Consider the following 23195-nt stretch of genomic DNA (forward strand, 5'->3'; position numbering starts at 1 on the left):
CCCCACCACGTACAGTGCCATATGGAAACTACTAATCCTGTCCCACAATTTGGTTGCAATAAACTAAAACTGACATGCATATGATTTAATCTGATACATATGTATACATATATTTATAAAAATTTTATCATACTATGCATGCTACATGCTATCTTCTGTCCTGATTTTCAAATTTAACAGTATGAGATGAACCTCATTAAATATTCTGTTTTATATCTTTTCTAAAAATAGGTTCCACAATTTATTTATATTATTATTCACCAATGATCAGAGGAAGATTTTATTACTTAGAGCACTTTTAGGTTTGCTGCAAAATTAAGCAGGGTATAGAGATCATCCATATATTGCCCGTCCACACACACACACACACACACACACACACACACACACACACACACACACAGAGTCTTCCCCATGATCAACACACCTCGCCAGAGTGGTCCACCTATTACAACTGATGAATCTACACGGACGCATCATTGTCACCCTACATCCACAGCTTACATTAGGGCAGTCTCTTGGTGTGGTACATTCCATGGGTTTGGTAAAATAAATAACATGTACCCAGCATTAAAGTGTCACACACAATAGTTTCATTGCCTTAAAATCCTCTATGTTCCACCTGTTCATCCCCTCCTCCCCCTAACCCCTGGCATCATTTTAAACTTACATGAATATTCCATTGTAAAGATGAGGTGAGTCAAATGTATTCAAGCCTCCTAATAACGGGCTTTTAGATTATTTCAGATTCTTTGCAATTACAAACCACCCTGATAGACATCTCAACAGCTGGTATCTGTATACAAGTATGATTATGTCCTCACAATACATTCCTAAGAGTGGAATTTCTGGGTCAAAGGATATGCACATTTTGATACGCATTTCAAAATTTACTTAAATATGTTTGTACTGATTTTGGTCCCATCTGGGCTGCCTTAGAGAGGCTATTTTCCCACACTTCAACAGACAGTAAATCATGACTGATAGATGGAAACGGAAATGACTTGAGTGTGATGGCGGCAGGAGGCAGACAAATCCTAGGCAGACAGGGGCGGTCCCCGGTGAAACCTGACTGTGGAACTGAAGACAGTTTAAAGCCTAGCTGCAAGTCCCAGATAAACCCACGTAAGGGACTGAGAACCTCTCGTCCCATGTGGTGCACTTTCCTCTGATTGATTACCCCTCTTTACCTATTTTACATATACCTACCCTTCCCCAATTGGTTTTTTCCACTGTCGTGCCCACCTTTGAGTGGTGACTTTGTTTTAGCCTTCTTTTTTGCATACTCACAATCAGCATGCACCCCTCCATTCTGAGCCCAAAAAAGCCCCTGAGCCAGCCACACTGGGAGAGAGACCACCTGACTTCCGGCGGGGGACCACCCTCGCCTCCCCTCTCTGCTGAGAGCTGTTTTGTGCTCAATAAAACTCTTGTCTGCCCTCCTCACACTCTGGTTGTCAGCATAATCTCGTTCTTCTTGGAGGCAGGACAAGAACTCAGGACTCTGCGGACTGCAGGTACCAAGACAGCAATAACACTGTAACCCTCCATCCCCCACCCCCTTCGGCTGCCCCACTCAACGGGAAGCAGTGGTCTGTTAATGCGCCCGTTTAGAGCTGTTAAGATGCCCGTTAGTCCGTCTGCAGACGTGGGTCGAAAAGAGCTGTGTGCACGCTGTAACACCCCCTCTCGGGCTTCGGGGTCGCGGGCGTCGTTGTTTGGGCGCCACGGTGTTCCCCTCGCCTGGACGCGGGAGTCCACTGTGGGAGTCACTTGCCACATGCCTGGTCCAGCTACAAGCCCCGTGTGGAGCCTGCTCCTATGCTGGCGGTTGGAGCAGCTCCCGGACCCCTACACCCAGTTGCTCGCACAACCCTCCTGCTGGGGGCTGAGAGCACAGTCACCGAGGCCACGGGATATGCCAAAGCGCAAGCCAGGTGCGGCCCGGCAGGCCTAGTGGGCAAACCTGGGCTGAGAGAGGCCTGGGCAGGGGCATCGCCCACCGCGGAGGTCTCCAGCTGGCAAAGCGGCACCGAAAAAAACCCTGCATCAGTTGTCTTTCATTAGTAGTGAGATCAAACATTTCTATATTACCACTTAGCTTAACATTTACATATTTCTGTGATTTGTTACTTTTAGGGTCACGCATATTTTTCTTATTCAACCTATAAAAATTCTATATCAGGCACATTATATGTTACTTGAATATATTTTTCCATATTTTAAAGAAAGAAATGGATTTATTATTAACTGGAGTTCAAATGTCAAATGGATTACAGGACATGGAGAACTGACTGAGAGAATTACGGCAGAACTGTCTGCTTTGGTGGCATTTATGTCTACATCTCTGACTAGCAGTTCATTAAATATATTCTGTTGGGGAAACCAACAGATCCTAATTACCCAGGGACAGAGGAACAGAGACGCTCACAACGGGATGCTAGGAACTACTGAAAACAAGGATTTCTCCATCCCTTGAGGGGGCACTGTGCGTATCTCACAGACACAGAGGGGAGGCCCGAGCTGCGGAGGCGGGAGACCTGGGCTCACCTGGATGTTGTCGAACCTGAGGCCCGGCATGGTGAGGTTCTCCTTGTCCACGAACACGGCGCCGCGCTGCTGGGTGGCCACGGCCCGCAGGACTCCACGCGTAGCCTCGCCGGGGAGCCAGGCGTCATTCCTCCGGTCCATCTCGCTCATGCTCAGGGCGGTGGCAAAGGGGTCGTCACTCCCTGCAAACACTGCCTGGATGTGCGCGAAAGGCTCTGGCGACGCCGGGGGCACAGCTGCCTGGGGCCCTCGCATGGCCACGGGTTCGGGGCGCCCCTCGGTCCCGGGCACAGCCAGGGGAGGCGGGCTGGCCGGGGCCGGGGAGCCCGCGCCGGGGTTGCTGACGGAAATGAAGGCGGAGGTAGTGAAGGAGTCGAAGAAGTCCGAGGCCAAGGAGTGGCTGGCGGCCGTGTCTCCGAAGAACGTGCTGAGGCTGGGGCTGGGCTGCACCACCTGGGGCGGCGTCCTGGCCGAGGCCTCGCTGGCGCCACCGAAGCTGGGCGACTTCACCATCTGCGGCTCGAAGCCGTCCCCGGAGGCCGGGGGCGCGCGCTGGCTGAAGATGGTGCACACCGGGACCGGCTCCGCAACGGGAGGCTCCTGCTCCGGGCGCGCGGCTTCGCTGCCTGGGACCTCGCGGGCCGCGTCCTGTCTCGGGGCCCCTCCGCTACTGGGTGCCGCGTCCTCGGGCGCACAGTCGCCGTCGACCTCGCCGCTGGGACTCGGGGTGCCCGCGGGCTCCGGGCCTGGGTCGCCTTCCCCTCCGGGCTCAGCTTCGTCCCGCGCTCGGCCCAGGTCGCCCGCGTCGCCTTCGCTGTTGTTGGGGGAGTCGGAGATGAGGACGCTCTCCATCATGTGTTCGTTCAGCTTGTCCCCGAGAGGACTCGAGCCTTCCGATGCGGTCTCGTTCTCTTCGGATCCAAACTCATCTCCGCCAAGATCGATGGTTTCCTCGTGGAAGAGCAACCCCTGCTCCTCCGGAGGCGCGAGCTGAGGCGGGTGCGGGGACTCCGGGGCCGGGGTCTCCTCTCCGCCGCCAGCGTCCTCCATGACCCTGAAAGTAAAGACAGAAAGAAGGCTCCTGAGCGTGATCTTCATTCACCTCAACCGAAAAATGAGTATTGCTTATAGATTCAAATGACTCAGACTTCCATTTCTCCAGCTTCTTATCCATGTGCTTTTGATTATGGTAAAATACACATAAAATTGACCACCTTAAGTTCAGTAGTGTTAACTATTTCTACATTTCTGTGCAACCAATCTCCAGAACACTTTTCATCTTGCAAAACTAAAATTCTATCCCCATTAAACATTCCCCCGTATACCCATCTCTCCCTGCCTAGAGCATCCGCCATTCTACTATAAAATAAGTGGAATCACCCGATAACTGTCTTCTTGTGACTGGCTGATTTTACTTAGCATAAAGTCCTCAAGGGCTATTTATGCTACAGCTTGGTCAGAGTTTCCTTCCTTTTTATGGATGAAAAATATTCCATGGTATGCGTACACTACATTTTGTTTATCCAGCTATCTGTTGTTGAACACATGGGTTGCTCCCATCTTTTAGCTAATTGCGGATGCTGCTGCAATGAACGTGGCTGTACAAACAGCTCTTTGAGACCCTGCTTTCAATCATTTTGGGTAAATATCTAGAAGGAACTGCTGGATTATATAGTAATTCTATTTTTAATTTTTTTTGAGGCACCAAAAAACTGTTTTTCATAGTGGCTGAACCATTTGTCATTCCCACCAACAGTGCACAAGCCTTGGAATTCACATCCTTGCCAACACTTGTTATTTTGTTTTATTTCATAGTAGACATTCCAGTAGGTGTGAGGTTCCAGCCATACAAACACTACTTTATTCTGAGAGTCAGCTAAGTCCCTCCTCTTCCATGAAGCCCTCCCAAGACTCTTCAATTTGTAATAGTCTCTTGACTCTTCCCCATGCCGTCCGCCCCCACCCCCGCCCCGCGCCCCAGCTCATATTATCTGCCTGACTCTGGAAATCTGATACAGTGCGAATGACATGAAAAATTTAAACAGTAAGAAAACAATAGCACACTCACTGAGCACTGATGGCTGAAGCTGACAACACAACTAGCTAACATTTATCGGCACATACTATGCCCCTGGCTATATATACATATGCCTATGTGATTCTCAGAACACCCCTCTGAGACAGCTGCTATCACTGTCTTCGTTTTGCAGATGAGGACACTGAGGCCTTGGGAGGCTATGTAAGCCGAAATCACACAGCTAGTGAGGGGGGAAACCAGGACTAGCCAAAGAATGAGACAAAGAGCTCAAACTGTAAAAAAGTATTTGTTCTTTTTCTTGAAAAACTTTTACTTTATGTAGTTTTACTCTCATAGTGAACAAATTCAAGTTAAGGAAATGTAAGAGACTATGATAAAAGATAAGGGATTTTTTTCAGAATAAAACAACATGTACCTTTTTTACTTAAAAAATGACACTTAGCTGATCTCTAGATAAGACTACCCTTTTCTCACTGTCAACACTTCCATCACAGTATTCCCAATGAGTCAGCCTTCCCAAAACATTATTTTAAAGTACATAATCCAAGTTATACATTTTGAAGAAGTTTCCGGTTCAGCCTGGTCAGTTACTAATTCCCTTATACATTCATCCAATAATTGTTAAGTATAAATGAATAAAAAATCCAATGAAAAGGAGTAAAACCTTTTTTTTCCTGCCATGTTTCACCGGGAGCCCGAAGAACAAACTGCCCTAGAACCCCAAAGGGGGAGCCTCTGTGCATGGTAAGGCTGCTCCTTCGGGTCCTTCCTGCGCAGGGATAGAGGCCGGGCACAAGGAGCAAACAGGCAGCATGAGAGAGTGCGCCCTCTGAAGTCTCCCAGCAGGACTTGAAGGCACTACCATGGTCTGCGTATTTTATTTTAGAAATAAGAATTTATTTCCATATAAGCTAATGATGAGAGAAAGGGATCTTCCCTCTGTCTCATCTCCCCTCAGCCCTAACAAGATTCTAGGTTCTAAAGCTAATTCTGATTCAATCTCACAGATTTTAAAAGTTTTATTGCCTTTGTGAAGAAGCTTTTTTAAGAAACAATTCTTACTATTGTGAAGATGAAGCTGCTTTAAACCTCTAAGATTTAGGGAAATCTGTTTATCAGAGATATAATAACAAAAAACATTGCCTAGAAAAACATCACCAAAATAATAAAAATTAAGGTAAAATGCTTCTAAATTATAAAGCTTAAAAACTTTATAAATTGTAAATTAAAGAGAACTGATAAAATGGGAATGTCCAAAATTTTCATTAATATCTGCAAACCACTTTTGAGAAGAGAAGAAAATAAAAAAATAAATTTTATTCTTAAGTAAATACCAAAGTAATAAAAAGTCCTAATAATTTAGGGCAGGGATGATCACTTTTGCTTTCACACAAATAAAATCTAGATGCAGGAAAATGCTTGTAAGTAAGGATCTGAGGGTTTCTTCTCTAGAAAATCAAGAGGAATGCTCAAATAAAAATGATATAAAACATGATTTAGATGATGCTTTTATGAACGGGAAGACATACATATTATAAAGCTACATCTATATAAATTATATACATAAGATTTTGTGAGAAGGGACATATAATTTGTAGCAAAATAGCTTCTTCACTTCAAGGGTTTCCTTACTCTAATCTTATTCCAATGTAAGGTTCAAATGCAAAGCAGACACTAGTAATAACCATGTATATATGACCAGATAGTTCTATAACCATAAAAAAAGTACAACCAGTAGTTAAGTCTTCCTACAAAGAAAATATAGGGTCCAGAGGGTTTACCAATGACTTCTACCAAAGATTCCGTACAGATAAAATTCCTACAGTACAAAAATTCCTGCAGAGAAGAAGACACATGACCCAATTCACTTTGTAAGGCTAATATAACCTTGAGACCAAAATTTGACAAAGCCATACTAAAAGGGAAACTATCATCTCACTCATGAACACACATGCAAAAATCTTGAAATATTAGCTAACTGAATCAGCAATGTATTTATTTTCTACCAAACTCAGGTTATCCCAGAAATGTATTGTTGGTTTAATGCGATAGATTAAGTAATAAAAGTACATGACTATCTCAATAGATGCACAAGAAAGTATCTAATAAAATTCAGCATCTGCTCAAGATAAAACCTGTCAGCAAACTAGCAACAGAAAGTAACCTCCTTAATGCAATCAAAGGTATCTGCCAAAAACCTAAAGGAAACCTCAAATTAACAGTGAAACGTCTAAAGCATTCTCTTTAAAAGTAGAAAAAAGATAAAGAAGTCCTCTTCAACATTTTTATGCTGCCTAATACTGGAGTCCTCGGGCAGGTTTAAGGCAAGAAAAATAACTAAAAGCTACAATAAAAACTGAAAAAAAAATAAACCTTCATTCTTTGTGTATGATTATTTATGTAGAATACATCAAAAATCTATGGTATAAAGACTGAAATATCGGGCCGGGCACGGTGGTTCACGCCTGTAATCCTAGCAATTTGGGAGGCCGAGGAGGGTGGATCACCTGAGGTCAGAAGTTCAAGACCAGCCTGGTCAACATGGTGAAACACTGTCTCTACTAAATATACAAAAATTAGCCAGGCGTGGTGGCGGGCGCCTGTAATCCCAGCTACTTGGGATACTGAGGCAGGAAAATCACTTGAACCCGGGAGGCGGAGGTTGCAGTGAGCCGAGATCACACCATTGTGCTCCAGCCTGGGCAACAGCAGCGAAAACTTCATCTCCAAAAAAAAAAAAAAAAAAAAAACAAGACTGAACTATCACAAGGGAACATGTAGCACACATGAAAGGAAGAGACGATTTTCCTTGAGTGATGTGTAGACAAATCATGCAGCTGGGAAAAAATAAACTTGGAATCTTGTCTCACCACAGACACAGTGTCAATCTCAGGGACATTAACAACTTAACTGTGAAGGCCGGGCGCGGGGGCTCACGCCTCAATCCCAGCACTTTCGGAGGCCGGGGCGGGCGTATCACAAGGTCAGGAGTTCAAGACAAGCCTGGCCAACATGGTAAAACCCTGTCTCTACTAAAAATACAAAAATTAGCCAGGCGTGGTGGCGGGCACCTGTAATCCCAGCTACTCTGCTACTCGGGAGGCTGAGGCAGGAGAATCACTTGAACCCAGGAGGCAGAGGTTGTAGTGAGCCAAGATCGCGGCACGACATTCCAGCCTGGGTGACAGAGAAAGACTCCGTCTCGGGCGGGGCCGGGTGGGGGGGGCAAAAATTAACTGTGAAAAGCAAAACTTCAAAACTTTCAAAAGAAAATATAAGAGAATATTTTTACAGAGTAGGCAAAGCCTCTTAAACTAGGTATAATAAATAAGTACAAACCATAAAGGGAAAATGGATACATCTGCTATATTAAAATGGAAAGTTCTATCATTAAAAACCTAAAAAAAGTGAAACAAACAAATGTAACTAAGAAAGGATTAACACGAAGAATACATAAAGAATTCCTACAAATTAATAAAAGGACACTAAATGATCCATTAGAAAAATAAGCAACAGAGCTGAAACGGGTATACCTTTGAACATTCATGTTGAGAAACTACTTGGTATTATCTAGTAAAGTTTAAAAAGTACATTATCTTATCACTTTGATAACTATACATCTTGATTTTTGCCAGAACAATTCAATTTTTCACCCATGGTTTAAGTTATTCCTATTATTTTATTAGTATTATTATTTTCTGAGACATAGTCTGGCTCTGTCACCCTGGCGGGAGTGCAATGGGACGATGGTGGCTTACTGCAGCCTCGATCTTCTGAGCTCAAGCCCATCCTCCTGCCTCAGCCTCTGGAGTAGCTGGGAATACAGGTGTGCACCACCACACTCAGCTATTTTTGTATTTTTCGTAGAGATGGGGACTCAATATGTTGGCCAGGCTGGTCTCAAACTTCTGGGCTCAAGTGATCCTCCTGCCTTGGCCTCCCAAAGTGCTGAGATTACAGGTGTGAGCCACTGTGCTTGGCCTCAGTAAAATCACTAAGTGTCTCCTTTCACTCTTAAAGGAGTCTTGGTTGAGACAATAAATATGTGGTCATAGTACCTAGGACCTAGCAATTCCATTGCTAGATACATATCCTGGAGGAATTCCTGTACATGAGCAGTGTATGCTATGATGCTGAATTTCATAAGGTATTTTGTAAATACTTTGTATTTTGTATGCTGAATTTCATAAATAACAAATCAAAATACAAAAGTATTTTGTATCTTCTAAAGTCCTAAAAGAAAAAGTAGGCTGGGCATGGTGGCTCACGTCTGTAATCCCAGCACTTTGGAAGGCTGAGGCAGGCGGACCACGAGGTCAGGAGATCAAGACCATACTGGCTAACATAGTGAAATGCCGTCTCTACTAAAATACAAAAAATTAGGCAGGTGTGGTGGCGGGCGCCTGTAGTCCCAGCTACTTGGGAGGCTGAGGCAGCAGAATCGCTTGAACCCAGGAGGCGGAGGTTGCAGTGAGCCAAGATCATGCCACTGCACTCCAGCCTGGCGGCAGAATAAGACTCCATCTCAAAGAAAAAAAAAAAAGTGGAAATAAGCACTGCCTGTAGACACAATAATAAGTAAATAAGTAGACTGTGGTATACTAGAACATAAAATATTAAAATAGTGGTGAAAAGCAGTGAACTGTTCCATATCTAACATATAAATTATGTTTGGATCTCACAAATACAATTTTGCACAAAGAATGAGTAGAAAAATAAACAGCATGACTCTGTATATTCAAAAACATGTAAATTAAACAAAAGTGTTGAATCCAAACACTTTTTTTGTGTTAGGAACACAAACGTATTTGGTCAAACTACAAAGAAAAGTCAGGATATAGTAACAGACACTTTAGTGAGGGAGGGGTGGAAGGTGATGGCAGGAGAGCTTGACTGGGGAGGGACACACGGGAGTTTCAACGCACTGGGAAATGGTCCCCATCTTATGCTGGTAATGGAAGACTGGGTTGACTTGATCTTTAAATCTCACATGTGTGTTACAGGCAGTCTTTATATTTCATAATTAAAAATGGAAAAACACAAGTATCTGCTCTTGATTTGTACATGATAGAAACCTTTACTCCCTCTTATCATTGGCTTTATTTTTATTAAACCATAAATAGGATTTTAAGCTTACATAAGCTTACAGAAGCTTTACATCACAGTGCAGCAAAGAAATCTGACTTTCTCCTTGTCCAGCTGAGGGCTTTGCACAAGAATGTGCTTAATTGTTTAAAATTTTTTTAAATATTAAATTTAAGTAATTCTGTATTTGAGAAATAAAAAGTTCCTAACCACATTTAAAACTTGGTTTCTCAGGTTCATTTCCTGGACACAGACACTCTGTAAACATAAATCTTTTACCAAATTGCAGTCATGTAAAATTTCTTTCCCTGAGGGCACTAGGGTGTGTAGTGGAAATCTAGGTAGCATGTATTAACAGAAGTCTCCATGTAATGAACACTCACTACAGATCAAGCATTTTACCTGTATTATTTAATACTCATCCTAAACTTATGAAGCATTATTATTACCGAAGGCCAAGCGATTTGCCTAACATCACATTGACAGTACCTGATGGTGACAGGCTACCCACACAGGGTTTTCTGCCAATACTCTTTTCTCTGTGCTGGTCACCTCTCAGCTCCTCTTGCAAGGTTGCCAGGCAGGGGTGGGCAGAAAGAGCTCTGAATGCAGGGTCTCAATAACTGTGTTGAGTCTTAGCTTCACGACCAAGTGAAGTAACCTCTGAAAATCTTGATCTTTTAGATGAGGTTGGTACATCAGAATAAAGAGGATTAAATAGTGGCACCCATGCATAGGCATCTTTTAAAGTGTGAAGAGCTGCACAGACACAAGCATAATAATTATCACTTTAATGATAAAGCAGAGTGGCAACACCCAGTTTAGTAACTGTGAAGAAGATCCCGTCAGAAATCACAAAATGTAAGAACTGAATGAGTAACACCGTGTAATATTTCATGTGCATTTCCCCTGTCCCTCTCCTACCCTAATCCCAAGACGGGCCTGGCTCATTATCCGCCAGCATCTTCTGAATTTGCGAAAAGTGACTGAATCCAAAGACACCATATCTTCAAGTAGCCATAAAAAACTACAAACCGTAGGTCCAAGAAAATTTTTCTTTGGGGCTAAACTCTTTCGTAGTGAAGAGTGAAAAAATGACACGTTAAAATACATCTTTGACCCTAACGCTTTCTGTTGAATAAACGCTTTTTCGGTCTTCACAGTAAATATACTCTACAATTAGTATGTGTAGCAACAGCGGACGTTTACACAGTGACTCAAATGCTTTTACACTGCATTGCAGCCTCACAATGCTGAGTTTGGCAGGGCAGGTCATTAGTAACCTCTTTCCGCGGGAGGGTGAATTAAGCCTAAGAGAAGTTACGGGGCTTGCTGGGGGCCAGGCTGGCACCGAGTCTGGAGCTGGCGGTTTCAGGGACGCCTGGGCGCGCGCCAGCGGGTAGCTTCCCACACGCTTCGCAGCAGCTTCCCCTCCCTGCAACCTCCGCGGGCTGGAGACGCTTCCAGCCCTCTGCAGACGTGGCGAGCAAGGGCCGCGGCAGCGTGGAGCCTGGCACAAGGCCCGCAGAGCACACACGCCCTTGGGTGGCAGGCGACCCCGAGCCCGGACCCCACGCCCACTCTAGCATCGGCCCCAGAGACGGTCCCCCAGGCTGAGGCCAAGGCCGACGTGCTCCCTCCCCGAGGTGGCGCTACACGGTCCCATCCCCTGTGGACTGCCGAGGCCCTGATCCTCACCTGCCACCCGCCCACTGGAGCTGGGGGAAGGGGTCGCCTGCGGCCGTGACCAAGGTCCGGGAGGAAGGTGACAGAAGCCGGGAATCGGAGAACTAGCACCCCCGGGCAGCTCTGTGCGCCTGCGCGTGCCGGGCCGCGGCGCGCCTACTTCCGCGCATGCCCGATGCAGGAACCCGTGGCCCTGGCCCCAGGCCGGAAATGGGGTTCGTTTCCAGTTCGTGTGCTGTGGGCGGGGCCTGGAGCCCCAGGCGTGAACGCGCACAGGCAACCAGGAGCCGGTAGTTGAGAGGAATGGACCTTGTACTTGGAAATGGGAACGGAGACTCCACTCCATCTAGCCTGATTCTGTCACTCAGAGGCAATAGGCAAGCCTGTGGCAGATGGGGCGGGTGAAAGGGAGTCGCTTAGGCTATTTTTATTGGCCAGCATATCCTAGAAATCAGTGTTTCTATGGATTTGTCTTTGTGTTTATCTGTATTTTGTAAGCTTCTTACCATGCACCTGCAGTACTTGTATAATAAAATTCATGATAAAGATATCAGTGATAGGTGGGTGGCTTTAATCCCGAAGTATGAAGGCCCTCTTAGCTCCGCAAGTTAATATCGGCAAACGGAGTGGTTGAATAGGACGATTCTCATGTCTGGGCCTTTGGTTACTTGATTTATTTCTTTCTTGTTTTTGCTTACTTGATTTCTTTTCTTTTTTTTTCTTTTTTTTTTTGTGACCGACTGTGGCTCTGTCGCCCAGGCTGGAGTGCAGTGGCGCGATCTCTGTTCACTGCAACCTCCGCCTCCCGGGTTCAAGCGATTGTCCTGCCTCAGCCTCCCGAGTAGCTGGGATTACAGGCGCGTGCCACCACGCCCGGCTAATTTTCGTATTTTTAGTAGAGACGGGGTTTCACTGTGTTGGCCAGGCAGGTCTCGAACTGACCTTGTGATCCACCCTCCTCAGCCTCCCAAAGTGCTGGGATTACAAGCGTGAGCCACCGCGCCAGGCCTGCTTATTTGATTTCTAATGTAATCTCTAAAATCTCATCCACTCAACAGATGTTCATCCAGCCTTAACTCTATACCACGCGCCGTGCCCAACTGAGCAAAACCAGACCCAACCATTTCCGTCACGGAGATCAATAAAGGGTAGAGGGGAAAGCTAATCACAGAAATGGAGGGAAGGTGCGTGGTCCTGGAAGCCCCGGTGGAACCAGGCTAGCGGCGTGGTTCAGCTATGATGTATTTTGGAGTCCTTGCAATGCCATTTCTGCCGGCCCAAGGCCAGGGCAGGCACTTTGGGCAGGATGCGTAAGAGGGGCGGTCTCTCCACCACAAGTCTTCAGTCTTTGGAGACCTCTAGGAATCCCAGGGCCTTCCCTTCCGACTCCCATTCGGAGGCATATGCAGTCCAGGACCACCAGTGGTGCGGTGCTGGCTTTCATGATAACCCCATCCTTGGTAGTGCTTTCTTTGCTACACAGTGCTGGGCACCTGCAGAAATGCATTAGGCATGGTCCCGGCTTAGGGCACCTTGGGCCGAACCTAAGGGAGTCAAGACAGCTCAGGTGCCCATCCTGGCTACCCAATGGACCAATGCGCGCTGCGACTGTGTTACTCAACTTTGCAGCGTCTCATCGGTAAAATGGAAGTGTAACAGCTTATTCACAGGGTTGGATGAAGCTCCTTATGGCAGTGCGTGTGAAGCGCTGGTCCAGCGCTCAGGAACGCCAAGTACAGTACAAATGACAATACATGGCGGCGCCCAACTACGGCGTGATCGATTCTTAGATGCTAAGGCTAATTGCCGCTCGCTCCCGACGGCCTGTGCCCGGAGCCAGCCTCCGCAGCCCGCTCCGCCCACCACCTTATTTCCTCTGGGCGGGGTTCTCACCTCCAGGAGTCCCGGCACTGAGGGCCCGGATGTGAGTGCAAGTGGCCATGCGCACAAGCTAGCGCCGCTGCCATTGGTCGCTGGTGAGGAACAGATTGATGACACATCCGAAAAATAGGAAGTGGCCACTACGGAAGCTGCTCTGGGCCAAAAAGACTGCCAGTTTGGAGTCGTTTGCTGCGGGGGGGGAATGAATAGGCGGGCGCTGGGAACAGGCCCGCGAGGTGGGGACGCGCCGGCCGTAGCGAGGGCCTTAGCGTGTGAGCGGCCGGGGTCGGGTCGCTTCCCCGCAGCATGGAGGACGATGCACCAGTGATCTACGGGCTGGAGTTCCAGGTGGGTCACTCGGAGGGCGGCAGGTGCTGCTCGGCCTGGCTGTTGATAGCATGCGCGGTCCCGTGGTGACTGGTTTGCAGATCTCCCACCGGCCCTGCAAGGACTCGTGCCTGTTCCCTAGTTCCCATTTCGCAGAGAAGTAAACTGAGGCTTTAGGAGGTTAAACGGTTGTACTGGATAACAGGGTTGGCCACAGCCGGCCTGCTTCCTTCCCCTTCACATCCTGTCCCGAACATGACTTCTGACCTGGAAGTTATCACTCACTTTGGTGGACTCATTTGTTTACAGGCCCACCTTTTCCTCTAGAATTTGAGTTCCAGAAGGTAGGAACTGTATGTTGTTTTAAAAAAAATTGTTTGATTTTGAAACAATTTAAAGTATTTAGAAGAGTTGCAAACATACATACAAAGTTCTTCTTTACCCTCCACCCAGCTTCCCTTAATGTTAACACTTTACATAACCATGGTACATTTATCAAAGCTTAGAAATTAACATTGGTACACTAATATTCAGTAAACCACAGACTGTCTTCGGATTTAACTGTTTTCACACTAGTTTTTTACCTTGTATTTTCCAGTGCCTTTTCATGACTGTCACATAGTAGGTATTCAACAAATGACTATGAACTGAATGAGCCCCCAGAGCATAAGCAATGCACATGGCAGTTCAGGACAGCAAGAAAGCTGCCGTGGATAGAGTAAATGCGTCAGGGGGAATGAGGTAGGGGATGAGATGAGCGGGGGAGGAAGATGAGGATTGTGTAGGGCCTGTTAGAGCCCTGTCCTGGTTTTCATGTATTCAAGTAGCTTTTGAGAATGTGTTATGCCTAAAGCACTGAGGGACAGATAGATAGAAACACAGTTCACTGCCATATGAAATACTTGATACATAATTTTGTGCAGCAGTATGTGTTAAAGATATAAATGATGTCTGCTTTTTTTTTTTTTTTCGAGATGGAGTCTTGCTCCGTTGCCCAGGCTAGAGTGCAGTGGCGTGACCTTGGCTCACTGCAACCTCTGCTTCCCAGGTTTAAGTGATTCTCCTGCCTCAACCTCCCGAGTAGCTGGGATTACAGGCACCCGCCACCACGCCCAACTAATTTTTGTATTTTTAGTAGATATGAGGTTTCACCATCTTGGCCTGGCTGATCTTGAACTCCTGACCTTGTGATCTGCCTGCCTCAGCCTCCCAAAGTGTTGGGATTACAGGTGTGAGCCACCGCACCTGGCCAATGTCTGTTTTTAAGTAGGTTACAGTCAGAGAGGCAGCAGTGTTAGTAAAATAGTATATGCCACCCAGACACTTAAGTTTTAAATCCTGCCTCTAGCACTTATTAACTATGTGACCTTGGACCTCAGTTTCCTTGCCAGTAAAATATGCATCTCCCCTCCCCCCACCCCATGGCTGTTATGAAATTAAATGAGTTAATACACTTAATTGAAGCACGTAGAACAGTGCCTGGCACATAGTGTGTTCAATAAGTGTTGTTCTAATTGTTATAATGAGAGAAAATTCCTTTTTTTTTTTCTTTGTAGAAACGGGGTTTCGCCATGTTGCCCAGGCTGGTCTCACACTCCTGAGCTCAAGTGATCTGCCCTCCTTGGCCTCCCAAAGTGCTGGGATTACAGTCATGAGCTACCGCACCCTGCCTAAGACAAAATTCTTACAAATAAATTTTATGCAGGGCAGCAGCTAAGTGTCCTGTGTAATAAACTGTGCTATAGGATTTCACCAGTGGTTGTATCCCATTCACAAGACTGATGGCTTAACTACCAGTGATTTAGCTCTGGACTATGTGTCAGACACTCTGCTTAGCACTGTACAAATATTTCATTTAATTCTCACAGCAATCATTATTGGTAGGTGTTATTGTTCCTGTTTTATAGATGAAGAAACAGCCTCAGAGAGAATAGTTACCTGTCCAAGGCCACTTAACTAGTAAATGATAGACCTTGGATTCTGACCTAGTTAGACTTTCTGACCCAAACTGACCTCAAAGCCCCTTACCTGCTAAGTTCTCCTGCTTTCTCTTTAACTAGATACACATAGGGATACGCAGGGAGAGACCACATGGGTAGATAGAAGGTTCCGTAATCTTGTACTAACTGAGGGTGCATACTCTGCCAGTGCTACTTAATTTAACTTCTTTTTATTTTTTATTTTTTTATTTTTTTTTGAGACGGAGTCTCGCTCTGTTGCCCAGGCTGGAGTGCAGTGGTGTGATCTCGGCTCACTGCAAGCTCCGCCTCCTGGGTTCACGCCATTCTCCTGCCTCAGCCTCCTGGGTAGCTGGGATTACAGGCGCCCACCACCATACCCGGCTAATTTTTTGTATTTTTAGTAGAGATGGGGTTTCACCGTGTTAGCCAGGATGGTCTCAATCTCCTGACCTCGTGATCCGCCTGCCTCGGCCTCCCAAAGTGCTGGGATTACAGACAGGCGTGAGCCACCGTGCCCGGCCTAATTTAACTTCTTGATCTCCTTAAGAAATCTCTCAAAAAACCCAGAGGATTTTATCTTCAGTATTGCATCTTTGAGGTTAACTGAAATGTTATTTTCTGAGATTTGAAAAATGAATGAAATTGATTCTCCTAAGGGAGTCAAATATATTATTGGATTTTCTTCTTTATCTTAAAAGAAGTAGCTGACTTTTGCTACTTGGATTTTATTGGATAGTACTGTGGACCAAGACTTTCTTGAGTTTGAAGAACCAGCATTGCAGTAAACAAGAAAAGAACTGAAAAGGATAGTGTTTTTTTTTTTTTTTTTTTTTTTTTTTTTTTTTTTTTGCTTGTCAGTGACATTCAAATCCCATGGAGAACACTTTACATGAAAAGATAGAGATCTGATCGTTGAGCGCTGAGTGAAGGTAATGAGGCTTGAAAGAAAGGGCAGTACTACAACTGCAAAGAAAAGACCAACATCGAGGGTCGTTAAGATCGCAAAATGCTGAGCAAATTCATCGTAATGATTCTGGATTTTTTTATAATTATATTTGAAATACATGAAATTTCAAATGATTATTTGAAATGCTTTTGCACTTGTAGTTTACTGGTCAGTAGAAATCCATTTTCTCAATATGAGTTTAATGAATACTTGTCAGTTAACACAACTGTAGTTCTTTGTGACTATCTCAAAGTACGTACAAACAGTACGACTTCTCTCCTGCAATCATGTTTCTTTGAACTTTTAACATTAGTAGACCTTCTTTGTTGTGTGGGTCAAATCTCCATGTGGCACACATGCCTAGTAATGGGAAGAGTGAACTTCTAGGCAGTGGTAGCTCTGCCCATGTGTAGGTCTGGGGGCAGGCATGTGACTAAGATGGACCAGCGGCCAGCAGGGCCTGCAGGTGTGGGCAGAGTGAGGGCTACGTCTGCCGACTCCTATTTGAGCCCACTGCTGTCAAGTGAGCTGGGCCAGACCAGAAAGGACGGTCGGGGTGGGAAGGTGGGTGACAATGATGACTTGGGCTTGTTTCAAGTCCTTTCCCTTCGGTTTACCACCAAAACCAGGAAGCAAGCAGGGCAGGTTGTAAGCCACACGAGGGTATGCGTGCCTCCTTTCTGTTCTGGGAGGTTCTCCTGGAGTCCTGAGATCAGTGCAGTCAGGTCAGAGGGGCAAAGAGACTGTGGGCTTTTGGCTTTTTGTGCCATCAGTCTGAGGGACAGATGGACCAGGCCAGCGTTCAAGGGTCTGTCTGTTGCCAAGTGAGGAAAGACTTTTGAAATGGAAGATGGGGATTAAATTTTCTTTTCTTTTTTCTTTTTTTGAGACAGAGTCGCTCTGTCCCCCAGGCTGGAGTGCAGTGGCACGATCTCAACTCACTGCAAGCTCCCCCTCCCAGGTTCATGCCATTCTCCTGCCTCAGCCTCCTGAGTAGCTGGGACTACAGGCGCCCGCCACCACGCCTGGCTAATTTTTTGTATTTTTAGAGACGGGGTTTCAGGGTGTTAGCCAGGGTGGTCTCGATCTCCTGACCTTGTGATCCGTCCGCCTCGGCCTCCCAAAGTGCTGGGATTACAGGCGTGAGCCACCACACCCAGCCTAGAGATTAAATTTTCAAATGCCTTTTTATATCCATGGAACTGATAATTTGGTCTTAGGATTTTTCTCTTTTGATCTCTTTGGTCAGTTACATTAATAGCTTTTTAAATATTGGCCCAGCGTTTGCATCCTTAGAAAGAATTCCACTTGATTGTGGAATAGTCCTCTGCTGGATTCAGTTTACGAGTCGTTTACTTAAAATGTTCACATGAATATCTGTGTATTTTCTTGGTTGAGTTTTGTTTCACTGCTATGCTGGCTGCATGAAAAGCACTTAGGAATTTTCCTTCTGTTTCTGTGTTGGAAACAACTGCAGGTAATATTGGTGTTGCCTGCTCCTAAGGTGTGGTGCCCTTACAGTGTTCACTTTTTAATCTGTGGTAACTAGCTGTTCAGATTTCTTGTCTTTCTTTTCTGATCAGTTTTGGTAACTTACATTTTCCTGGAAAATTAATCATTTATTCAGTGGACAAATATTTATTCCCTACAATAAGGCAGGAGGAAACAGACAAAATCCCAGCCCTCATGGATTTACCCACCCAAGACGCACCCTTGCAGAGGTATTTCTGTAGAGGAGTGAAGTCTCTTGAGAATTGAGGATTTGTCTTTTAGGTTGTTCCCTTTTTTTTTTTTTTTTTTTAAATTTCATCAGTTGAATTTTTTTTGTTTATTTTTTATTTATTTTTATTTTTACTTATTTTTTGGGACAGAGTCTCACTGTGTGACCCAGACTGGAGTACAGTGGTGCAATCTTGGCTCACTGCAACCTCCACCTCCCAGGTTCAAGTGATTCTCCTGCCTCAGCCTCCTCGGTAGCTGGGATTATCGGTGTGTGCCACCACACCCGGCTAATTTTTGTATTTTTAGTAGAGATGGGGTTTCACCATGTTGGTCACACTAGTCTCGAACTCCTGACCTCGTGTTCCATCTGCCTTGGCCTCCCAAAGTGCTGGGATTACAGGCGTGAGCCACCGCGCCCGGCCAGTTGAAAATTTTAATACAAAAAATTCAGAACAATTTCCATTCATTTGCTCAGCATGTTGGTCTTCTTTTATTTGCAGTTGCTTAAATTATTTGTTTCCATTCTTTTTATTAATACAAACATTTTAAACCCATGGATTTTCTTCTGAACACTCACTTCTTGATTTTATTGTTTTGTGGATGTTTTTTAGCTTTGAATTTAATTTTGAATTTCAGGTCAAATTTCTTTTTTGACCTCAGATTCGCTGGAGAGACCCTTCTCAATTCTGTCCCTGTCGCCTGCTGTGTTTGGGGGTTGTCTGTCTTTGTGTCCTTTCCACTGCAGACTTCCTTCCTGTGCTGGAAGTTTTCGTTTCCATCTATTTGTCTTGGGTCATCTTGCCATATCTTCTTTGAGTTCTGCTTTGCATTTTTCTCTTTTACTTTTCTTTTCTTTTTTCTTTTGAAACAAGGTTTTGCTGTCACCCAGGCTGGAGTGCAGTGGCACAATCTCAGCTCACTGCAACCTCTGCCTCCTGGGTTCAAGCGACTCTCCTGCTTTAGCCTCCCAAGTAGCTGGGATTACAGGTGCATGCCACAATACCCAGCTAATTTTTGTATTTTTTGTAGACAGGGTTTTGCCATGTTGGCCAGGCTGGTCTCGAACTCCTGACCTCAAGTGATCCGCCCACCTCGGCTTCCCAAAGTGCTGGAATTACAAGTGTGAGCCACCATGCCGGGCCTCTTTTTAAAAAACTTTTTTTGAGACAAGGTCTTGCTGTGTTGACCAGGCTGTAGTGCAGTAGTGTGATTGTGGCTCATGGCAGCCTGGAACACTTGGGCTCAAGCTCTCCACCGGCTTCAGCCCCCTGAGTAGCTGAGACTACAAGCCTAGCTCATTTATTATTTATTTATTTATATATCTCTATCTATCTAATCTATCTAGTCAATCAATTAATCAATGAGATGGGGGTCTCATCATATTGTCAGGCTGGTCTTGGACTCTTGGGCTCAAGCAATCTTTCCACCTTGGCCTCTTACAGTTGTGGAATTATAGTCTTGAGCCACCACACTCAGCTTCTTTTTTTGTTTTTATTAAAACAATTTTTTAAATTGATGCATATTAAATGTATATAGTTTCAGGGTATATATAATAAGTTAATACATTTATATGATGGTAAAAATCAAATCAGTGTATCTGAGATATCCATCACCTTAAATATTTGTTTTTTCTTTATGTCAGAACCATTCAAATTATTCTTTTAGCTATCTTGAAATGTACGACAGACTATTGTAAACTGTAGTCAGCCTGCTGATATGTTGACTTATTTCCTCTATCCAATGTATATTTGTACCTATTAACCAACTTTTCTTCATCCAAGCCACCCTGCTACTTTTCTCAGTCTCTGGTGACCATCAGTCTACTCCATTTTCAGAAGATCCACTTTTTTTTTTTTTTAGCTCCCACAGATGACGGAAAACGTGTTGTCTTTCTATGCTTGGCTTAGTTCACTTAACATAATGACCTCCAGTTCCATCCATTTTGCTGCTAATGACAAGATTTCATTCTTTTTTCGTTCTTTCTTTTTTTTTGAGACAGGGTCTCACTCTGTCACCCAGGCTGGAGTGCAGTGGTGCAATCTCGGCTCACTGCACCCTCTGCCTCCCAGGCTCGATTGATCCTTCCGCCTCAGGCCCTGGAGTGGCTGGGACTGCAGGTGCACATCATCACACCAGATTAATTTTTTTTTGTATTTTTTGTAGAGATGGGATTTCATCATGTTGCCCAGGCTGGTCTCAAACTCCTGAGCTCAAGCAATCCTCCTGCCTTGGCTTCCCAAAGTGCGGGGATTACAGGCATGAGCCACTGTCCGTGGCAATTTTATTCTTTTTTATGGCCGAGTAATATTTCACTGTGTATGTATAGCACATATTCTTTATCCATTCATCTGTTGATGGGCACTTAGGTTGATTCCATGTCTTGGCTATTGTGAACAATGCTGCAGTATACCCGGGGGTGCAGGTATCTCTTCAACATACTGATTTCCTTTCCTTTGGGTATCTACCCAGTAGTGGGATTGCTGGATGATGTGGTAGCTCTATTTTTAGTTTTTTGAGGAGATGCCATACTCTTCTCCATAATGACTGTACTAATTTATATTCCCATCAGTAGTGTATGAGGGCTCCCTTTCTCTACATCCTTGCCAGCATCTCCTATTTTCTGTCTTTTTAATAAAAATTATTCTATCTGGGGTGAAATGATACCTCATTGTGGTTTTGATTTGCATTTCTCTGAGTTAGTGATGTTGGGCATGTTTTCATAGACCTGTTGGCCATTTGTGCGTCTTCTTTTGAGAAATGTCTATTCAGATCTTTTGCACATTTTTTAATTGAGTTATTTTGGTGTTTTTTTTTTTTTTTTTTTGCTATTGAGTTGTGTGAGCTTCTTATCTGTTGTGGTTATTAATTGCTTGACAGATGGATATTTGCAAATCTTTACCCCTTCTGTGTCTTCTTCTTTTCTTTTCTTATCTGTTTATTTTTTTGAGACATGGTCTCACCCTGTCAAGCAGGCTGGAGTGCAGGGGAGCAGTCTCTGCTCATTGCAGCCTTGGCACTCAAGCCTCCCACCTCAGCCTCCTGAGTAGCTGGGACTACAGGCGTACACCTCCACACTTGGCTGACTTTTATATTTTATGTAGAGATGGGATTTCACCTTGTTGCCCAGGCTGGTCCCAAACTCTTGAGCTCAAGCCATTCGCCCAGCTTGGCCTCCGTCAGTATTAGGATTATAGGCATGAGCCAACATGCCTGGCTGCTTGTCTTTTCTTCTCTTCCCTGTTTTTAGAAAGATGATTCCTCCATTAAGTTTTATGATTTTCGTTGATATGTTTGATTACAATTTTCAGCCATCCTGTGTCAATACTTCCCAGTTTGTGTTTTCCATCCTTTGATGTCTTTTTCTGTTTTTCTTCTCTGCCCGTCTCCCTTTGTAGTGCCTTTGCTTGGCGGCTGTGCTCGTTTATTTTGATCGCTGGTCTTTTCATGGTGAATCTTTCCTGGTCCAGCAGGATCTGTATGTGGAGCTGGGCCCGGCCCCCATCGCGGGCTGGCAGGAATGCTGACAACATACTGTTGTGTTTGTGAGGAAATTTTTTGAGCTGTCATTTACCCCAAGCCCAAGGAGAAGGGCAGATGCAGGCCGCCCAGGATGCAGCACCTCTCCCCTCAGCTTGAAGAGCCAGAAACAGCTTCCTGAGAAGACACCAGGCGGCCCTGCCTGCCCTACTCTCCTTCCTACCATGTGGTGTGTGGGAAGTACCTGCCCCCAGCCTGGGCACCTGTTGCTGTCGTCCCCTCCAGGGTTTCAGCATTGCTTCCCGGGCGTGCATGTGGTCTAGGGACTGCTCCCCGGGGTGTGCGGGGCTGTGGCTCCCCCAGCCCGCCTCCAGCACCTGCGCCTTCCTGACCTCAGCAGCCAATGCCATCTGTCTTCAGATACTATGCCTTTGGATTATAGATGTTTCTAAGTTTCACTGTAGATGGAGTTTATATTTCTGTTTTTCCTTCTCTTTTTTTTTTTTTTTTTTGAGACAGAGTCTCACTCTGTCACCCAGGCTGGAGCGCAGTGGGGTGATCTCCTTCTTCCTGCTTTTCTGTGATTTCCCAGAGTCTGAGAGGAAAGAAATGAAGTCTTCAGCCCACCGCTTAAAACCTGAAGTCCAGATTTGACTTGATAAAGTAGCTTTTGTGGCGAGGTTTAAGGTAAACTGGAACATGGACTCAGTCAGGAAAATTGGTTAAGAGGTTGTTAAAATGTAATTTAAGCACCGAATGGGGAGAGGAGGGTGGGGATGGAGAGTGCTGGAGGAGCCAGAGCCCAGGTATTGGGTGTGGGGCTGGGAGGGAGGGCTCACCCCCATGCGTATGAATGAATGGGGCAGGCTGGAGGGAGGGGCACATCCCCCTGTGTATGAATGGGGCAGGCTGGGAGGGTGGGGCTCATCCCCTTGTGTATGAATGGGGCAAGCTGTGGGGGAGGGGCTCACCACCCCCCCACCCCCCCCTGCTGTGTGTATGAATGGGGCAGTCTGGGAGGGAGGGGCTTATCCCCGTGTGATGAAAGGGGCTGGCGGGACTGGGGAGGGACAGGGACCAGAAGGGTAGTTGAGGTCCAAGCTTAGTTGAGTGGATGTGCCCAGGGGCGCTTAGTACAGGTCTGGCTCGGGCAGTTTAGGAGGTGCCTGGGCACCAGATTCACATTTGGAAAGCATGGGCCTAACTTACAGAAAAGGGAGCATGCCTAAGGGGAAGGTGTGGATGAGAATAGTCAGAATCGAACTCCAGAAGCAAAAATGTAGGTGAAGGGAGAAAGAAGAGCAGGAGGCGATTGGGAAGGCCTTGCAGGGTGTGCAGATGGTGGAGGTGCCCGTGTGAGGGAGTCCAAGGGCAGGATTGGGGCTGGAGGCGGCTGTTGGGTCTGACAGTTGGGTGACTCTGATGACTGAGTGGAGGTCAGGTCAGCACAGGACGAGGAACTGGGCGCAGCTGGCTGGAAGGGCTGGAAGAGCACTCCTCGCCTGCTTACCCATCATTACAT

General features: G+C 45.6%; 2 protein-coding genes across 8 annotated transcripts in view; one reads left to right on the forward strand and one right to left on the reverse strand.

Annotated features, from left to right (window-relative positions):
* The window catches only part of TRAPPC12 (trafficking protein particle complex subunit 12), a 106002-nt gene extending 94450 nt beyond the window's left edge, over nt 1-11552 (reverse strand). For 2 of the 4 annotated variants that reach the window (XM_054548442.1, XM_063713800.1), the window contains exons 1-2: nt 11372-11526; nt 2551-3604 (exon numbers count right to left, since the gene is read on the reverse strand). In XM_054548442.1, coding sequence (XP_054404417.1) covers nt 2551-3600 — 1050 coding nt within the window. In that variant the 5' untranslated portion in view covers nt 3601-3604; nt 11372-11526. Of the gene's footprint in view, nt 1-2550; nt 3605-10162; nt 10433-11371 lie in introns of all 4 variants that reach the window. The other 2 variants (XM_054548441.2, XM_009237574.3) reach the window with 2 other exon arrangements.
* A 1724-nt stretch (nt 11553-13276) lies between these two features.
* Nucleotides 13277-23195, forward strand: part of EIPR1 (EARP complex and GARP complex interacting protein 1) — a 179445-nt gene continuing 169526 nt past the window's right edge. The window contains exon 1 of one of the 4 annotated variants that reach the window (XM_024241874.3): nt 13277-13588. In XM_024241874.3, coding sequence (XP_024097642.1) covers nt 13547-13588 — 42 coding nt within the window. In that variant the 5' untranslated portion in view covers nt 13277-13546. 4 annotated transcript variants of the gene reach the window in all.

This window comes from Pongo abelii, chromosome 12, assembly GCF_028885655.2.
Source record: "Pongo abelii isolate AG06213 chromosome 12, NHGRI_mPonAbe1-v2.0_pri, whole genome shotgun sequence".
Lineage (NCBI taxonomy): Eukaryota > Metazoa > Chordata > Mammalia > Primates > Hominidae > Pongo > Pongo abelii.